The 19989-nt window shown below is 35.4% G+C and overlaps 1 protein-coding gene across 1 annotated transcript in view; it reads right to left on the minus strand.

Moving 5' to 3' along the window:
• XRN1 (5'-3' exoribonuclease 1) overlaps nt 1-19989 on the minus strand; it is a 35400-nt gene continuing 15411 nt past the window's right edge. Inside the window, exons 19-43 of the mRNA XM_066556216.1 lie at nt 18923-19026; nt 18229-18360; nt 16809-16971; nt 16555-16668; nt 15974-16072; nt 15702-15817; nt 14697-14843; nt 14295-14384; nt 13184-13319; nt 12408-12464; nt 11656-11788; nt 10510-10579; nt 9247-9472; nt 8491-8592; nt 7746-7841; nt 7404-7518; nt 6787-6851; nt 6294-6404; nt 5818-5943; nt 5351-5507; nt 4862-5037; nt 4535-4648; nt 4337-4454; nt 3177-3328; nt 1-2975 (exon numbers count right to left, since the gene is read on the minus strand). Of these exons, the coding sequence (XP_066412313.1) occupies nt 2685-2975; nt 3177-3328; nt 4337-4454; nt 4535-4648; nt 4862-5037; nt 5351-5507; nt 5818-5943; nt 6294-6404; nt 6787-6851; nt 7404-7518; nt 7746-7841; nt 8491-8592; nt 9247-9472; nt 10510-10579; nt 11656-11788; nt 12408-12464; nt 13184-13319; nt 14295-14384; nt 14697-14843; nt 15702-15817; nt 15974-16072; nt 16555-16668; nt 16809-16971; nt 18229-18360; nt 18923-19026 (3210 nt within the window). The 3' untranslated portion in view covers nt 1-2684. The remainder of the gene's footprint in view (nt 2976-3176; nt 3329-4336; nt 4455-4534; nt 4649-4861; nt 5038-5350; nt 5508-5817; nt 5944-6293; nt 6405-6786; nt 6852-7403; nt 7519-7745; nt 7842-8490; nt 8593-9246; nt 9473-10509; nt 10580-11655; nt 11789-12407; nt 12465-13183; nt 13320-14294; nt 14385-14696; nt 14844-15701; nt 15818-15973; nt 16073-16554; nt 16669-16808; nt 16972-18228; nt 18361-18922; nt 19027-19989) is intronic.

A 19989-nucleotide genomic window follows, 5' to 3' on the forward strand; every position in this document is an offset into this window, starting at 1 on the left:
TAATGTTTGTTGTTTCAATATTTAATCCAAGCAGACACAGACAGTTTATAAAATTACTCTATTGCATTAGAGTTCTATATAGCATTTAAGTTTTATGAATGTTTTTCCTTCAGTGTAGCATATATTCATATTCCAAAATATCTTTGCACAGTCTTTGTGCAACTACATGCTAAAAATCTGCAAATGCACACTTAACACTAAACAGCACAAAAAATACATTCTGTATCCATTCATATGCAAATTTAAAACATTTCACTTGGCAGATAAACAATGAAAAGTTATTTTAAAAAAATCAGAAACTACAAAAATGCGCACATAAAAGTCTTCCCTTTTGGATTTTTAGTAAAATACTGCTCTGTATAAGATCTAATGAAAAACTCCAGTGCTTAGAAAATACTTTATATCTATGAGAAAAAGAAATGCCTAAATTTATATCTGTATGAGCTAAACATTATGACCTTGTTAAAATACAATAATGAAATCAAAGGGGACATGGCAATGATCAATGCAGATGTCACATCTACCAGGACATGTAAAACTGTAATTAACTGGGCACCAGGCAGTCACTTTCATAGAATAGAAAAACTAAAAATTAGGGACTAATACAATATGCAGCAGTTACAGAATAAAGGGTTTAACCACCTAAATATACTACATATAGCAATTCCACTTGAAGAGGGAGCAGAAATCTTAGTCTGAAGTAGAATAATTAATAAGAATTGCTGTGTTCACTGGTATGTAAGAGTATAGCATCCTCCATAACTTCGTTTCTCAAAAATTGGCTGTACAGACACATCAAAATGCTCTGATGCAGAGTCTAACACAGCCTCATCTCTGTCACAGAAATTTTCAAATAGGTATTTTCTCTTTTGATCAGATCATTCAGATAGATACAGTGGACCAATTAAATGTCACATAACCACATGTAAAATATTGGCATGGCAGCATCATATCAGTCTAATGTTGCTAATAAGGGAAAAAAAACCCAAAAAAGACAACTTTCGCTTCATAGAATATGGCTTTGAACCTCTTGAGATTAAATGACTATAAAGATAACAACAAAGTCAATGTGATGTCAGACTATATGTAGACTATTCCACAAGTTTTGTGATAATAAGGAAAATAAAATTTCTTAATCTTGTTTTTACCTCTGTGATCCTTTTTATAGGGCTTGCTGCTATTCTAACAAATACTGCTGAGCCAACAACTGTTTTGGAGAAATGAAAATTAAGGAACACTGTAACACAGTAATAATGTGAAACTTCATACTACACCAAGAAAGGGAGGCAAAAAAACATATGAAAGAAAGTCTATGGACTTGGAGACCCAGAATGAAACCAGTTCAGAAGCACCTGGGCCTTAGAGAAAAAATACTTCTTTTTCTAGAACAGATGAAAAATGAAATTTAATCGATGCCAGTAAGCAGCACCAACAGAGGTTTCAAATTTTTTCTTAGGATGAAGATTTTATATTAATGTCCATAAGATTGGTACATGTGGGTTAAAAAAGAATACCTCTGAGCCTTCTTTTTTTCCTATATGAACAAAGAATCCCATAGTTCTGTCCAAAAATTCAAGTCAGCTTTTTGTCTGAATATTCTTATGGAACCAACAGCAACACTTCCTGATAATTTAATTTTGCAACACAGAAATTCTCTCAAAAAACTAAAAAAATAAATATTAAAAGTCATTAGTAACAAAAAATAACCTATATAGAGAAGGGTTCAGGGCACAGACTATTAGAGAAAGAAATGGACTCTAAGTAAACATAACTTTGACAGCCATCCAGCAAAATGGGTTGTCTTTTTGTCTGGTCATTTTTATAGTTTAGAAAAAAAAATCAGGCTATCACAAGCATTTAGGAGGCTATGCACATCTGTATCAGATAACTTTGTTATTTTATCATCAGAAAACAAGTAAATTGGTAGATTAAAAAAAAGTTAAATGTACTTTACCAAAGGGATCTCTACCTTTGCAAATGTTTTTTTTTTTTTTTATTCAATACATCCTATAAATTAATCTCCTGGAACAGATTGTGCAAGAGCAACCAGTTTTGCCACTCCAATACCAGACACACAATAACACCTATGTTCTGAAAGCTGTAAAGCTGTTGCCCTCTAGTACAAAACCCAGCAGTTCCTACTTGGAGTGGATTTGGCAGTTTCTTTGTAGTCAGCTTTTAGTTACACTGATTCAACTCAAAAGGACTTGTAGTGCCAATATAAAAACTGCATTTAAATAATTTTTACTTTCTGTCTTATGACACTATTTAAAATCAAGCTAGAGTACAAAAGGTCATGCTAAACACTGTTAGATGCCCAACTTATTACTGTTCCACATCCCTCCCAAAAAGCACATCCAACCTGAGTTAAGGCTGCCACTGTTATTGCTGCTTACCCGATATTGTCTGTAAGCCACTGTTTAGAAACCTAGGCACAAGGGATGGTAGGCAACCCTAACTCAGGTTTTCCTGGCTTTTGCTAATTTAGGTGAAAATAAAACAAATTTTTAACATAATTTTTATGGTTTTAATGACAACCTGAAAACCATAGCAAATAAAATGTATTTCCTTCTATATTATACTTAAAGTGGCTAGTCTTTTTAATAGAGATTTCTGATTTTTTTAAATGAGAGAACATAACAGTGGGGAAAGAATTAAAGATAAAATACACCTAGCTACCAGATTTATTCTGAAGATTTTGGTGCGCCAAAATTGACAGCCAGTTTTCTTGGCTTTCGCTTGCTGGAAGTGTTTGGTGTTGATTTGTTATGAGGAACACTTGGAGTAGCCACATTGTCTTGAAATGAAACAGTGGACTGAGCAGCTTGAGGAGATTTTAAAGGAGCTGAAGAACTATCTTGCTGAATGTGGTCAGAAGACATTGGCTGTTCATTCTTTAGTGGTGCAGCTTGAGGGAAACTCTGAAACTCCTTGAGTTCAAAGTTTTTCTTGCTAGCAGCCCTTTTTTTAGTTACCTTTAAATTAAATAAATATTATTTAACAGAATGCATTCTCAAAAAACTGCAAATATTCCACTTTGAGAAAACATGCATACGTATCTTAACAATAATTTTCTAATACTAAGTACTACTTCACAATGGGGGTGTTGTTGTATTAATCTTGGAGTCACATTGTTTTACAAAAATACAACATTAAGACAAACCTGCTGCTCTTACCTGCAGAGGTATAAACTGGTTGTGAGAACCAACTGGTATAGTTCCTGCAAGAGACACATTTCCTGGGTAGGTGCCAGGATAATAATGCTTAGGCACTGGAGTACTCCAGGACACTGGACCAAACATGTGAGACGATGGAGCCATCATATTAGCTATGAAAACAAGAAACTTTGAGCTCTCTTTCCTCAAAAAACAAACAAAAAAACCAAACAAAAACCCCCAAACTTGCCAAAAGCCCAGGACTACTCCAACTACAGCTGTCTGCATGTTTCTTTCCAGCAAAGCCTCATATGCTTTATATTTACTTCAAAATAGCTAAGTATTTATGTATTATCAAAAGCTCCCAAACAAAGAGAACTACATCCAGATGACAACACAATTAAGAGCACTAAAGTCATGGTATCTGCATTCCAGAGTGCACATAATATGGGATCTCCACATCCTCAGCTGAGCCAACTGTATTAGCAGAAAGCTGCAAGTTTAGGCCATCATTTTGGAACACAGCAACAACAGACAAACCCCACGGAAAAGAGATGTAGCAGCTGCTGTATGAGTTTCTAGGATGCTACAGCAGTGCTGACTCATTAACTGCAAGCTGTGATGGGAACTTCAGTAAAATACAAACCAACTGGGAGCCAGAATACAAAAACAGCAGAGGGACTTTTAGCAGTTTTTGGGGAGTTACTCACCATGCTCATGTTTGGCAGCATACAAGTGTGATGTAGCACTTGAGTGAAAGTTGGTAATAGATGGATAAAAACAGTAGTGCATGGAGAAACATTAACTAGACGGCATGGGGGGAAAAGCCATGTAAAAGATCAAGGAGGCTATTTTTTACAAATTCTGGACTGGGACTATCTGCTTTCAAGTAATTACTGTTGTTTTGAAGGGAAAAAAAATGGAAAAAGCACCTAAGACTGTATAGATCAATACATTCTTGAGGAAAAGAAATCATTAATAGAGATGATTCTTCATACTGAATGAATCTGCACATTGATGCAAAGAGGATCATGAACAGTTTTCAAAACTGGTCAGACATACAAGTACACACGAAGACCAGAAATGGGGCTTTCTGGAAAGCATTCATTTTCATATAAAGAACTACGATAATTAGAGGATATAGTGATATTATTTGAAATGTGTACTGCTCAAACACCTACCAGGGGGCTGTGCAAATACTGGAGGAATTGATCCAGGTGGTACAGGAACTCCTAGTGGCTGATAATTTGGAAACACTGCTGGAGGTGGAGGCGAAGCAAAGTTTACTCCTATAGAACCCTAGGAAGAAGGACACAGAGGTTTACCAACAGATGCAGTGCACAGAGACAAAGATTTTAAGAGATTTTTCCCATCCTCACCAAGCGCTGTAAAGCAAAAAGCGCAGCTTTTTCCTTTGCCTCAGCCTCGGAATGACACTGCGGGCCGTGAACCAACAAACCATTGGACAGCTTTATGTGGCAAACTGTCATGGTCTAGAGAAAAGAGAGAAGACTTTTGAGGCCATTTGTATTGCTGACCAACTGTGAGACAGAAACAGAGATTTGTTTGTTTGTTTGTTTTCAAAATAGGAACAAAGGGAGCTAAGGTTTATTTTCAGATAGATTTCAGTGGTCAGTCCAAATTTTTAATATAGAACAGCTGATAGAAAACTGAGAACTTGTACTTTTGCAGAAAAACCATTTTACCTGTGGTGTTTTTAGGAAAGAGAAATCTGGTTGCGACATTCCAAGAAGAGAACAAATACGAGAAAGCTCAGAAACAGTAGACAGTGCAGGCTGTGGACAAGGGAAAGGGTGACCTCCAGTTTCTGTTGCTGGTGTGTTCTGGGGCCCTCCAGGGTTATGCTTGTTCATATAAGCAGCTGACAAAAAGGGGAAAAAAAAAAAGAAAAAAGCTGTATTACAATTATTTCCTTCACTAAAAGGATGGCAACTTGATTATTAGCAAAAAAAAAAAAAAAAAAAGAAGCTTATTTGATTTTTCCCTGGTATTTTCATATTGTTTAATAAAAACCAAGGGACTACAGCTGAAGAGAGTTTTTGATCCAAATACAGAAGTAGAACTAAGAAAACATGGAAATTTTATTACTGTATTTTGATAAACAGTACCCTGCTGAAACTGTGTTCTAAAATGTCACTACAAGGTGAAGCTCTTGAGCTGATGGTTACACATACCCATTTTTTTGGTTGGTCTGTATTGCACAGCAGTTCCATGGCAATCCTGTCTACTAGAGGGACCAGGAACATCATTAACTTGTGATTTCACTTCATTCTTTGTTTGCAGGTCTGAGCCATCTATCTTCAAAATCTCTTTCAGCATCTGTGTTCCTTTCTTTAAAAAAAAATAAACCACTCAGGAACACGCTGGCATCCAGGCAACATGACCTTCTTAACACTGATTATCATAAGTGGCAAGAGAATCTTTTTATTTTCCAATCAGTTATATTTTATCAAAGCAAAGGTAACAGCATCTTAGCATAAACAAAGGTGTTTGCTACTTTTCTTTGAGAATAGCTAATTAAAAATCATGAATACATTTTAAAAAGCAGTATGAGGTTTCCTGGAGATTCTTTAAATAGGAGCACTGATGCTAAGACAGCAGATGCTAAACTGCAATGTAATGATTCCTGCAATATACAGACCATAGCAAATGACTGTGGTGACAGATGTTCCTCGTTTGTAGCTCTTCCTTCCTTGGAATAAATCTGCACTTCATTTTCTTTGGGAATTTTCAAAGAAGCCAGAAGCCTTTCCAGTTCATTGTCCTTCTTAAATTAAAGAAGAAAAAAGGTACATCAACTAATTGTATTTACAAGCAGATGCAAGAGGAAGGGGTATCAGTCTGAGGTTCATTTTATTCTCATTCAGATTTTTCCTCTCTTAGGTTGGGCAGGTCACAGTTATGTCTATTCAGAGTGTGAACAGATATCCAGAGACTGCATCAAGTTCTGCATATTAAAATTGATAGAATTGATTTAAAGAACAATTGAAGTTACACAGGTTTGCTGTATTTTTAAACATGAATTTGCACACAAGTAACCAGGAACAATTGGAACAAAATGGACTGGAAACTGAAGTTACTCAAAGAGCACAAGACAGTCAACTCCTTAGCTCCTACCTTTCCACCTGTGCAAGGACCATCAACTGCAGCCTTCTGAACTAAAGGCATGTTGGGACTTCCATTCCTCTTCAAAAGTTTGACATTGTACTTATTCACACCTGCAAAATTCTGAAATAAATTGCAGCCATTATTACTGAATACTCTATTACTCATTATAACACAATCATATGAGAAATGCAGCTGCAAAGAGCTTTCACAAGCTAATATTCTTAGAGGATTTCAGCTTATTGAACACCTAGTATTTGTGTTTTCCCATTACAGCATAGCTTTTAGAATCTAAAACAAATACTAAAGTTGTTTGGTACCATCATACGTTTTATGCACTTTCTCTCATATTCTGTCTATAAACCTCTAATAAAAATAAATCCAAAATAAATTTGCTGACTAAAAGAATCAACTAAGATGACAATTAAAGACAAATCTGTAACATGATAAATCACATCAAGAGTAAAATGAAAATAATAGATTAACTCAGTACAGACAAAATTACCTGTTGGTTTGATATTTTACTATGTGGTTGACTTTCACCTCTTGTAGTTTTGGAGTCTTCTTTAACTACAAAAGAATGCATTATTTTGAAATGCTCTTAAAAACAGTAATAGTCAAGACTCAAAACAATTAGTAACTCCATACAAATACACAGAGTTGCATTAGTATGAATGGTTTTATCAAATGTTTAATTTTTGCTTCATAGGTCATTTGGTGTATGCTTTTCTTCTAGGATAGAATAAAATGAAGTATATCCAGTAGTATATCTAATTTTCTATTCTACAAATACGGTCACAAGCAGATTTTCAAAGACAGGTATGGTTTTTTGTTTGGTTTTTATATTAGATGGGTGGCAAGTCAGCAGAACACAGAACAATTTACCTAAAAGGTTTGGGATTACGTGTGGAACAATCTAATATATAGGGGACTTGTTATTGTCAAATAATGTCCCACCAGGGACATTATTTGACAATAACAAGTGCAAAGTAGTGTTTATAAAACTAACATAAATTATTTCCTGTCAGTAACTACAAAAAACCAAAAAGCTCTCAGACATTTCAATGAATGTCAGACAAAGCAATAGTTCCCCTAAACAGAGTTTCTAATAATAGTACTTACATTTTTTATAAGGCTCCTGTTTTCTTTGCTGACATTTAAAGCTGCCGTCATTGAAGCCTGGTTTATAAAACTGATGGCCAGTTCCCAGCTTGATTTCCTGAGGTAGAACTGCACCCTAGGGTTTCAAACATCAAAGCTTAACCAGAAAACTGGGTATCTGCTATTTACATAGTAGTGCCCTATGATTACCCCTTTCCAGAGCCATGCATACTCCATGTAAATCCTCTGGATGCAAGTGGTGTTATTTGTAACATGAAATTTTCTGATACAATGAACCAATGTATGAAATTAAGTACCTTCATATTTTGAATGCAGAGATCTGTTAGAAGTTTCTATACAAACCTTCTCATGCATGTTTTGTTGAATGTGATGAGACTTCCCAGAACTCTGCAATGACTGCCATATGCTGGAGAATTCATCATCTTGCTTACTCTGTGCCTGATAAAATAAAAAACAAGACCCCAGACAAACTCAGCAGCGACAAATTCAACTTTTGAACAGCTAAGTATATACCAAGACATTCTGGAAATGGTAAGGTTCAAGTTTAACAGTCCTCAAATGACAGATATTTTCATACTGACACTAGTGCAAGTTTCCAGTAATTAATTACGAAACAAGCTGTGGTAGTGGATTGCAGTTACAATTTTTACCAAGAATCACTACTAAAGTGAAATGAGGTTAGTTTGATGATTAAGTATAAAGAAACTCAGGTAACGGTTCAGAATGGTTTCAAAAGCATGCTTTCATACTGGGAGTATTCTGGGATTGTATTATTAATGATTTATTTTGTAAGACCTTCCCAGCAAGGTTCAATTACTTCATTATATTACAGGTGTGTTATCGCAGAACTGAAGCCCAGCTATGCAAAAAAACACTTTAAAAAATCTAATATCTAAACAAGGATAACACAGGGTATTATATTCATTCAAGAACTGAGAGCATTTCTGCTCCAGTCTGTATCTGAACTACAACATCTGATGTACTAAAACAAAGCAATTTATTAATCATGAGAAAATGACACCCACCCTGAACAGAGGGCCAAAACAGAGACATTTGGGTCCGATACTAAATGAATCCGAACACTCACTTTATTTTTCTGATTGCCACTCAGAAATGATCCTTTCTGGGGTGAGTTAGAGTTGCCCTGATTTTCAGCCCTGAGATTGTAATGCTGTCTTCCATTCAGTTGCTAAATCATTGAGAGAGAAAAAAAAAAAATCAGAAGTGTTTCATTGTCCTACATTTTCTTTTGGAAAGTACTTTTTCTTGTGCAGACTGAAAAACATGAGATAACTGTTTTCAAACACACCTACAGCAACATGAAGTTACTAATTAAGGCAAGTTTCTTTAAAGAAGCATCTTGTTAAAAAAATAGTGTCATTATACCACAAATAAACTCAATTTAAAACTTTTAATTTTTCCTCCTTTATTGTAGTTTCAAAGTAAATTATAACCAAGAAGCAAAACTGATAGGGAAATCATGTCTTCCTTTTCTATGCATGGACAAACAGCCTATAAAGAAGCATTAAGTGGATCAAAGCTTTAAGGAAACTGCATCTCTGTCCAAACACACTATCTGACATCAAATAGTGTGTCACTGCTCCAAACTAAGGATCTGTCTCTCAGAAAAGCAACTGGAGTTACTCAGAGCAAAATCACTGTCAATAAGGAAATTTTAGTCCTTTTCATTATTAGATTAATTCATTTCTCCAGCATAAAAATTATTCTACTTCTAATATATTGACATAAAAACTACATTTAGTTTGGACCAACGAAGATAACCATGTCAATATTTCAGATCCTAGGGAAAAACATTTTTGTACAAATGCGAGAAAAGTCTTACTTGAGTAGGAACAAAAAGGGAACGAGGAGAATGGTTGAGGCCTCCCAGATGCACTTTTTGTGAGCATACAGATGACAGATCAGATGCATATGAGTTGTAGTTATTCACTGCTGGCTGAGGTTTAACTATGGCCATCAGCTTTTGATTTCCCATTTCTGACCGACTACCATGAGAAAGGTTAATTAAGGCACTTGAGGGCAGGCGATAACCTCTGGCAGGTGAGCACCTTGAGAAAAGAATTCCATAGCTGTTTCATGCACTTTCATTGTTGCCAAAAGACAATGACTCAAGTTTAAACAACAGAAGCTGAAAACTATGCAATATTGAAATCTAGTAGCATTGCAGACAACCTGAAACCCATAGCTCCCCTTTGCCCTCTGGCTGTCAAACAGTAATTAGCACTACTCTCAGTTTATATTGTACCTTTCAGTGCCGAGCTTAAAGAAATTTTTAAGATGAGTGAATTGTTATAGCACAGTTCTGTAGTAAATATTTCTGTAAAAGAACCAGAAAACAATATTCTTTTATTTTTCAGAAATGAAAACTGAAGTTTCAGGTTCAGTAGCAGAATTACAAATTGAAGTTAAGCAGCATTTCTGAACACTGAGTATTATCTGTGTTACAGGACATGCAAGGGCTATGATTGCTGAATGCAGGTAGGAGGGAAGCATTTCCTCTAACTTCCATCATTGAAATCTTAGGTAAGAACAGTAAAATGAAGCCTGCTGGGTATATCTGAGCACTTAAAAGTTTAGGTGTTTACTTCAATACAGAAGAGTTATCACACTTCCAAAAACAAAAGCAGCTCCACCTCCTGAAAAACAGTTCAGGTTTGTAATGGTAGGAATTTAGTGTCTAAGTATCAACTATTGAGTTCAGAGTCCCTCCTTCAGAGGAACCGACGCCCTCAGCCTGGTTTTTAATCTACATGTCGAATACATACTGGTAAGAACCTATTTTCTACATACTTGTTTAGAAAGACATCTGAATCTAGTGCTTTATTCTGCTGGTTCATATTTGCTTTCTGCAAGTCAGAAGTTTATACACCAAAAAAGCCTATAGAGCATTTCCACAATGCTTCACAAAAAATTATCACTACTCAAAGAGAATCAAAAAAACACAAAAGAAATAAAAACCGAAAAACACTGCCAAGAAATAAAGTTTCAAGAAGAGGCATTAAAAATACTCAACCAAACCGAAGCCAACAATTCCATGCCATCTATGCCAATAGCATGAATTGACTCCGAACTCCGCCACACAAACCTGATAGTGAGGCCTCCAAGGAATTCTTCATCAAACAAAACTTCAAAGAGCACATCTGTTTCTCTAGTAGCTAGAGAAAACAAAGTACAACATCATCCTATACAGTTACATCCATCTATATTATGTAAATATCTATCTATACTTGTCATACAATAAATAATGAAAAGACTAAAAATGAACAACAGACCCCCAAATAATTTTATTAACAGGAATTTGGAAATGCTTCTAAAGGTCTCACATATGTCTGCCTCTAAGATACAGTTTGCACAGTAATGTACCATGCATTACACCTTAGCAATGTGCATTACAGAACTGCAGTTTAGAGCACTATGCCACACTTGTCAGAAACAGGCAGAAAGAGATGCGAGCCACTTCTACATTCAGGCAATCAGAAACTAACAGCTTTAATGCTAAATTCTTGCATAATGATAGACTAATACACCTTCAAAATTACAGTAGTATTTAAGAATTATGGAGAAAAGAATATTTCTTTAAAAAACTGCACTCAGTCTCTTTGAGATTCTGTTAGATGCAAACTGAATGACAAAGCAGCTACTGAAATGGCAGGTAAGAAAACCATTTGTAATACTCCATCTCAAACTGCTACACTGTGGGGCTCAATAAATCCTTCTTAAAATAGATTTATGGTTAATCTTCTTGTCAAACAAGATATAAATCTATGCCAATTAATGAAAATGGAATATTACAGAATAAAAATACAAATTCAAAGTAATACTATTTAAGACAAATCATACTTGATAAAGCCTTATGTTTAATGTAAGCATTAAGGCTAATTCTTGGTTTTATGTCTACTCCACTTAACTTTGGCTATATTTTCCCATTACTTCATTTTCTGATCTGCCTTCCTCATATTAAGAAGAAACAAAGAGTAATTTCTAATTCATATAGGAAGGATCATAGGGTAAGTAATTTCTTTTTCAAATAACAGCTGTGTAACACATGAAATTAAAACAGAAGGTAGGTTTTATTCAAAACAATAAATATGTTATTAACAGGTTCAAGTTGCATATGCTTCATAGCAAGAAATATGTGCATTCACAACATTACATAAAACACTATCCTGAATCCTGCTTTCATAGTCCTAGCTGAGCTGTTATGTAGTTATAATCATAAAGAAAATATTACCTCCTTTAATTCCGATGATGGTGCCTCGTAGACCAACAGGAACAGAAAAGTTCTCTCTGACATTGACAACACGGTCAAACAGCCTGTACTCTGCATCTCGATCTGGAACAACCCCCCTCTGCTGCTCTAATGGCTGACAATAACCAAGAGACTGTGTTAATGTATGCAAAACATTCAGAATTACAATAAAAATGCATTTATAACAGTATCTGATGCACACTATAAAGTAAACTTTCTGGGGAAAAAATACCTAGAACAAAGCAAACTTTTCTTTTTTTCCTCTTGCAACTCTTACTACTGCTTCTGCCTGAAAATGTGTTGTACACCAGCTGATCAAGAGGATCAATTCAGACAGAACTAAAACATCACATGTTACCTGCCTGTACCAGTAACGTGGGCAAGAGGAATACTTGGTCTTATGTGAAGAACAGAATAAAAAGTAAAACATGGGAAAAGAGACAGCAGAAAGCACATTTTATTTTACCTTCATTATAGAGCCAGTAAAAACTGCAGAAGTATAAAGGGCAGGAGGTAGAAAAAACCTTTAATTCAATGCCTGACATAACAGAGTTTAATTACAAGAAATTCTCTCTCCTTGTAGACACAGACTGCTGTTTCCAAAATTATTTTCTAGAAGGCATAACAATGTTTCCTTTCATCAATACTGTCATAAAATTCTATTCTCCTTAAGTTGGTAAGCATAAATATGATCTGGAGAACTTAAATCCCCCCAACCCATTAATATCACTTACTCTGTACAGCAAATGGGGTTTCACAGTTACTCGCACCTTCTTGTTGCTCTTCCTCTGCTAAAGGAAAGGAACAGAAAGTCTTTACAAACCAGTGTAGAACAAGCACTGGAATATGTAAAACAAAACTCCTGATAAGATCATGTAGAATTCTTTAGTTTCTTTTAGATAATGGTATAGAGCTTTAACGAAGTCTTTAGAATAATTCTAGTTTTTAAAACATGCTGGATTCCACACCAAACTATTAGTTATCTAATTCCAGATTTCACACCAATTTTCTAAGATGTCCTTGCAAGTTATTTCAAAAAACATCAGCCCATGATTTAATTTAGTTTTGTCCTTAGCTTTTACTTTAGTAATTTCCTTGTCCACTTTTTTCATCTTCTGGTCTGCAGAAAATAGCTTTCTAATTTTCTGCAGACCAAAGAGAAACTGCAAGGGAAGAACAGCTGGGATTTCAAATAAAAAGACCACTTTAGTATTTTTCAATATATACTAATACCTGTTCCTTTACAAAACCACCAAAAGTTACAGCTCAGAGTATGTCCCACTGCTGATAAATCACCCCTAAAAGAGTGAATTTCTTACAAAGATTAATAATGAGCTCTTCTGAATTTCTGGGATAATATTACAAATCCAGATTTTTCATTATATTCTGTGTCCTTTTTCTTTGGAATGGCAAGTAATCTTCAATTGTCTTATTTAAATTCAAGAACTTCAAATATAACAAGCACTGCTTTTTGGCCCACCCCTGCTCACAATGATACCAAGCTGTGTACCTTGCATTTCTCTACTTCTTCTTCAATTTTCTCAACAATGGCTGCATCCAAAATTTGCAAGTCACAGGACGAGCGAGACAAAGCAGACACAGGATGTGCTTTTAACCAGGCAACAATTTCTTGCACTTTCTCAGCTCTGAATAAAAAATGGCATGAATGAAAGCTTTTAGCTGCATGAACCAGGCATTTTACTGTGCTCCCTAATTTAATCAGTCAAGTATTATCATACAGGCACACTGATTGTATATATTCATAAAGTAATGGGATCTAAAGGTTCTGTATGACTTAAGAGAAGTCAGAATTACACAATACTGTTTCAAAACTATAACAAAGTTTTGTTTCAGGAAAAAAAAAAGTTAAATTAATTAAAAGTATTCAGCAAATTAAGTTTGCATCCAACCAACAAACTGTGTCCAGATGTGATTACTAGTTCTGTGACCAGCTGTTTCTCACAACACAGGAAGAAAGAACTTCACAGGGGAAGACACTCTGGAAAAATGGAGAAAAAATCTGAGATTCTTCTACAAGACGAGTCCCACGCTGGTGTATCACGACGTAAGAGTCCTGTAGATTTACTACCTGAAACCCATGGATTGGGTTTATTGCCTAATAACTAAAGCTTTTTCAAGTTACCATACTGTGTCTGGAGCCAAGGTTGCTACTTTTCTTCCATGTAAATGTGCACTAAAATGTGCTAATACTTCAATACTTCACTAAAAGTGTGCAAAATACTTCCCACACGGATTTATTTTTCAAATTCCAAGTGATTTTAGACAATTACCACAATTACTGGTTATTTTAAAAAAATATTTATGACTAGTCATAGCTATGCTTACTGTAGGCTAGTTTAAAAGCAAGAATTATGAAATAGCCACTGAAAATTATATTTCTCATTTACTGGACTTGAGGCTGAAGTCTGGCAGAAACTTGGACTCCATGACTGAAAAGTACAGCATTCAGATAATGTTTTCAGCCATCAATGAACAATCAGGCTGCTGGAGGAACAGCAAGGTTTCAGTTACACAGCAGCCAGTGCACAATCATGACCAATTTCACAACTGCTAGTCTTTATTCTCCTTATTGCAGAAGAGAGATAAGGATCATGGCTTACCCATTCTCATCCTCTCCCGGCCAAATGTCATCTTCGTAGCAGATATCTTCCTGGCTGTTCTTGGCTACATAATTAAATAGTTCAGGCACCCTAAAAAACCCCAAACATATGGAAGAGAACTTTAGTTTCACATCAGCATAGATCACAAAAAAGCCCCATCAAAATTAAGTCTGTTGGGCTTCAGAAGTTGTGAAGCCATGTTGGGTTATTTTTTACCTAATTTAGTATCATACTGCTAATTTTCCAAAGGCAACTGCTAACACAATTACTCTATCCCAAAATAGAACACTGGAATAAAAGAAACAAACTCATCGTTCTTAGAAGATCTGTGACCAGAGGACAAATCCCTACAATTGATACAAAAGTGGGTTATTTGGATGAAGCTCATATCCAATCATTTACCTTTCTAAATACTCAGCAAGTAGTTGTTCTACTGCAGAAGAATACATCCATTCATTTCCAACTTTCTTAGTATAGCCAGGAACTTCTTCATTTTTCTTATTGAACTTCAGGTTTAGCCCCACATTTGCTTTGTGATCACCATGAGGACTGGAAAGAAGAAAAAGTTCATTAACTTGCAATATGTGTGTGTATTTACATACATTTAAAAAACCCTCATAAACATACATTCAAGGCCTTAAACCACAGAAAAATTAAATTAATTGTATTGTTTACTTGTTGACATTGTGTCAGCTGTAAATGTCACAGGCCAAAAGCTGTGCTATGCTAGCGGTCCGCCTGTGTGCCTACACTTCATTGCAGAGGAGGGTAGGAAATATTTTACATTTCTTTCTTAATTGACATCTAATCAACAACAATCAACCTGGCATTTCCCAAGGTGCAGAAGGATGCCCTTGAACAATCCATCAGGAAGAAATATACACATTAGATCACAAGAAGATGCTCAGGCATCCATCAACCCTATCTTTACAAAGGAACCACAATTTGACATTCACAGGACTACATGGATTGCCTCCCTTATGTATTTTAAGCAGTCTTAACTAGTTCTGAAAAGAAGCTAAAAGTGAAATTAATCTCCTTTTATAGTGGCAGTAATAAGTACAATGAAATTAGATCCTGATTCCGCTTTTTCATTCTCAGTATGGCAAAGTCAGTTTAAACTCCAAATTCACTTTTGCAAATGGCTAACCAGGAAAGTCAATTTTATGTCTGTCTACAATATGAAAGCAAACAGAACTATCCAGTAAACAAAAAATTAAATATGCTTCTGATAGAAAAAAACTACTGCATATCAACTTAGTTTACAGCAAATATACTTTAAAGAAAGCTTCAAATCACAAGAGTGTGCACTTGATAAAAACAGCACTTAAACACAGCAAAAATTCTGTAGAGTTATAGTAGAATTTAGAAGCTTCTCTACAGTCAACATTCACAAAAAGAACTTACTTCTTCTTGGATCCTCTTCCAATAAAGATACTCCCTGTAAATCTGGAGACAAGATATCCACTTACTCCAAGACGGCTGGCCAAAATATATGCAGGATTGTATTTCACAGAATATTTCTTTAAAACAAACAAACAAAACATAATGGCAATGTCTAAAGAAGTTTTTATACAAATGCAAATGAATTATATGGAAACATCTCTGAAAGACATTTACCATTGCAAATTCTATTTGATACATTGTTTAAGGTTTTACTAGAAAAGCAGAACACTCACATGCTGGTTCTGTATTAAAGTATCAAGCTGGGGTTCACATGGAATATTAAAAACTACCCGGATTCTGCCTTCTGGGATCACATCATGTGAATCATGAACCTTGGAGAGAAACACAACAGGTTACAAGTGCTAGAAAAGTGCTATTTAAAACCAGCAGCCTTTGGATAACACACCTCATGTTCTACTTTATCAACAATTTTGCTGCAGTAGGCACAGAGATGCTTTGGGATTCATCACCTTGCCTTGACCTGTACCTTGCTTCCTCCTGATAGAGCCAATCAGTCAGCATTAAACTAAAGGAATTCATGACTGAAAATAACACAAATGGGAACTTTATGTATTATCCCAAAGAACTAATAAAAATCATCCTGCATTCAAGTTCTGCTTCTTCCTCTTACACAAGCAAGAAGAACAGGGAAAACACAAGATCCCTCTGTTGCTCAGACTAAACCACCAGGGAATCCTAGATTAAAAATTTCAGCTAGCAAATGGCCACTACTGTCACACAACATCTTAGATTATTTTAGGTTTACAAAAAGAAAAAATCTACAGGGAAAAATTATGAAATTACTGGAACTAACTTCTCCCATGCAGCCATAGTAAGGAGATCCCAGCATGAAGGCTGTACTTCCAGGAGGAAACAAATCATCCAAAGTTTTGATGCTTGAAAAACGAGAGTCAAAGGCTTTGATATCCTGCATGAAAGAGACAACAGTGGTGATCTTAAATATCATTCAGTTCTAGTAGAGTAATTACAAAGTTTATATAAATGACAGTTTAAAACATAGTCTGAGTCTGAAATAATTCAGAGATTGTACTGAACTTGTATATTTACCTTGACAACTGTTTGGTAAACAAAAGGAAGAACTTGTTTAGACCACTGCTTCTCCAAATAAACTTCTCCATTTTGGTTTAGTTGATATCTATTACCAGTGAGTAACTGAGCATATACAACTACTGAAGTTTCATGGATAATTATTCCTTTCCTTCTCTGGTACCTGAACACAAAGCAGAACATTTAGCTTGATTACAATAAACAGAACTAAACCAAGAGGGTAGAGTAAATTTATTGAAGTAAAATTAAATAAAATAAAAAACCCTCTTTGAAAGAGAATTTTAATAGTTTTCTTATTTTACAAAAAATACCCAGAATAAATGGCTTAGCCAGTTGTTTACCTGCTGTTGCACAGCCATCACTACAGAGCTCAGAGTATTAATTTAAGCACATTTAATCTTTACAGTGGAAGGGTTAGGGGTAATTAAATCAGTTGACTCAAATGACAGATAATGAAATTCCAAACTAGTGCCAGATTGATTTTTTACCTTTTTGCTTTTATATATTCTCTATAATCCTTACATATACATTTGTAGCTCTCTAGCCTGTCACAGTATTCATAGCTACCATTTTACCATAGCTACCATTTTTCTGTTAGACAGAAAGACAAAATAAATTCCTTGGCAGCTCCAAGCTGGAGGTCCAAGGTTAGATTCTCTGGGAAGCCAAGGCTGAAACCAGCTCTTCAGGACACATTTTCATTAACAAAGTTTAGCTCCTGTCTAAGGGGAGGAGGGGGAGGAATTCAGAAAGGGTGGAACTGAGGGGGAATTACCTCATCACTTATGTCTCTAATTGGGGATTCTTGTCAGTTATGCTAATTGGCTAAACACATAAGAATTGTATGTGCTTTATGGTCCAGGTGCATCTTCAGGTGCTTTCCATCTAGTGTGCTGTGCACCTCAGGATCTTTAGAAAGTAACCCCTTTTTATACCCCATAACTGTGTCTGGCTCGTGATTTCAGGACCAGCAAGGAGGCATCAAAACTACAGTAACTCATTTATAGTGTGCTGAGCACCCACACTCTAGAAGAGCAAGAGCTGTACTCAAGTTTAACAAAGCTAAGCTATTTGAGTTGCAAGTTGGTTCTGTATTACTTCATTCTACACGCTTCCTACAACTGAAGATTGCTAACACCAGAACAGAAAATTGAGAGGGAGAATAAATACTGAAACTCATTCACTTTAGAGTTCTTTTGTAACAGCATCTAACTTTAGTTACCTCAGAACAGACTCCATATATTCTGAAATTTCAACATAAGCTCTTTTATGTTGCTGTTTTAAATTTAAGCAGACTTGATTAACCTTTATCATCAAGTATGCAGCAGCTCTTCTGTGCTACTTAGGTCTGCAATACAGGAACAAAACACAGCCAAGACATAAAATGCAAAGCTACACTTTAATTTTTGAAGTTACTTACTGCTCTGAAATGCCTTGAACTTCTTTTACCCACATGCTTTGCTCCTTATCTCCAACATAAGCCACTTTTGTTGGGGGCACTGCATTTCCCATGTAAAGCTTCTGTGTGCCATGTGGTTCTTCCAAATAAAACCTGGAGAATATTATGACAGATAGGAAATTTAACCAAGTAAGATTAACCTAGCCATAACCAATTGTGAGCAAAACTGAAAATAGTTAGAAATGACTTGTTAAGAAAAAAAAAAAGAAAACTGAAAATAGTTAGAAATGACTTGTTAAATGACTTGTCATTTCTAAATAGTTAGAAATGACTTGCAGCATTGTTTTCTCTATCCCTTCCCCAACAGGCCACACAGAATGTTTTTAATAAAAAATACCAGTACATGTGCTATTCATAAAGGAGGACTGTATAGAAATGTTCACTGGGTGGATTTCTGGGCATGCCTTTTCCCCTCAAAACTAAGAAGGAGCTCTCCCAAGCTTCTACACCTATGACAAACAGTGAAAGACTAGACTGCCACAGAGGCAACCAAACCCCAGAACAATGTTAAACATTCTTCACCAAGCAGCTTTGTTACATCTGGACTGACTGGTTGTTAGTTTTACAATAAAATCAAAAGTTCTGTGCTGCCCAAGGAACTTAATTTGAAAAAAAACAGTAAGACAACATAGAACTACATATCATGTAACTTTACTTAGTTTCTCCATCTGACACTGCAACAACTCTGGCTTCTTCAAGGTGGGGCCAGTTAACAAAAACTCGTTTTCCAAGTACCGAACTGGCAACATTTTCGACCATCTGAAAAAAACCCCAGAATTATTATTACTAATTGTTTAACATACTAGAAGATTTTTGTTACAGTATTTTCAAGCTGTTTTTGCAATAAAAACTACAGTAGTTTAATAATAGATTTTCTTGCAGAATAAAAAACTCATCTTACTAAAATATATTTGATACAGATTACATAATCCTGATTAAAAATGTGGCTCTTAAGATGTTGCACGTGTTACTTGGAAGACCTGGCATAATTTGTATGTCTCATAGAGGTTTGCTAAGTACTTCTTTTGTTAAATGACTTAGAACTATTTGTGTCTCTGAGACACAATAAATAAAATGACCATTTGAGATTACCAAAGTATTTTGTATGATATATTTCACTTATATATCACATAGAAAAAAAGGAACAACTTTTATGCCCACAACTTGCTAGCATCTGTAAATTCAGCCTCACATTATGTTCTTTTTTTCTAACGAGTCTCTGCTTTTTTTTAAGATATTAATTGGGCCTATTTGATTTTTCTTGCCATGTATCTTGAATATGTACTCTCCCTATCCCTCTACTGTAACATTGTATCATACTATATTGTTTTCATCCTCTCTCTTATTTATTTCTGATTTTTTTTCTGTTCTGCACTTGTCATTTGCTACTCTGACTCTTCTCTCTGATTCCCCTATCAAAGAGCCTCATTAGAGCAGAAGGTGTTAAGTCTGCTTTGTTAATTAAAAGAAAACACTTTTTCTTTTTAAGTGGTCAACTCTTCAGTCAGACAAAAGACAAACACCACTGCTCTGGAGACTGTTCCTCTGCATTTACACCTTTGATTAGCCACCAGTACCCAAGAACATCTAAATGCTACCACAGAGAAAGGTCAGAAACTCAACTAAGGACACTGATAATTCGTATTGTGAAGTCTGGAAAATGATAAATTATTTTAGCAGATGCCCAAAATTCTAGACTGTTTCCCACATGAATTCAGCATT

Source organism: Molothrus aeneus, chromosome 10 (assembly GCF_037042795.1).
Source record: "Molothrus aeneus isolate 106 chromosome 10, BPBGC_Maene_1.0, whole genome shotgun sequence".
In the NCBI taxonomy this organism is placed as follows: Eukaryota; Metazoa; Chordata; class Aves; order Passeriformes; family Icteridae; genus Molothrus; species Molothrus aeneus.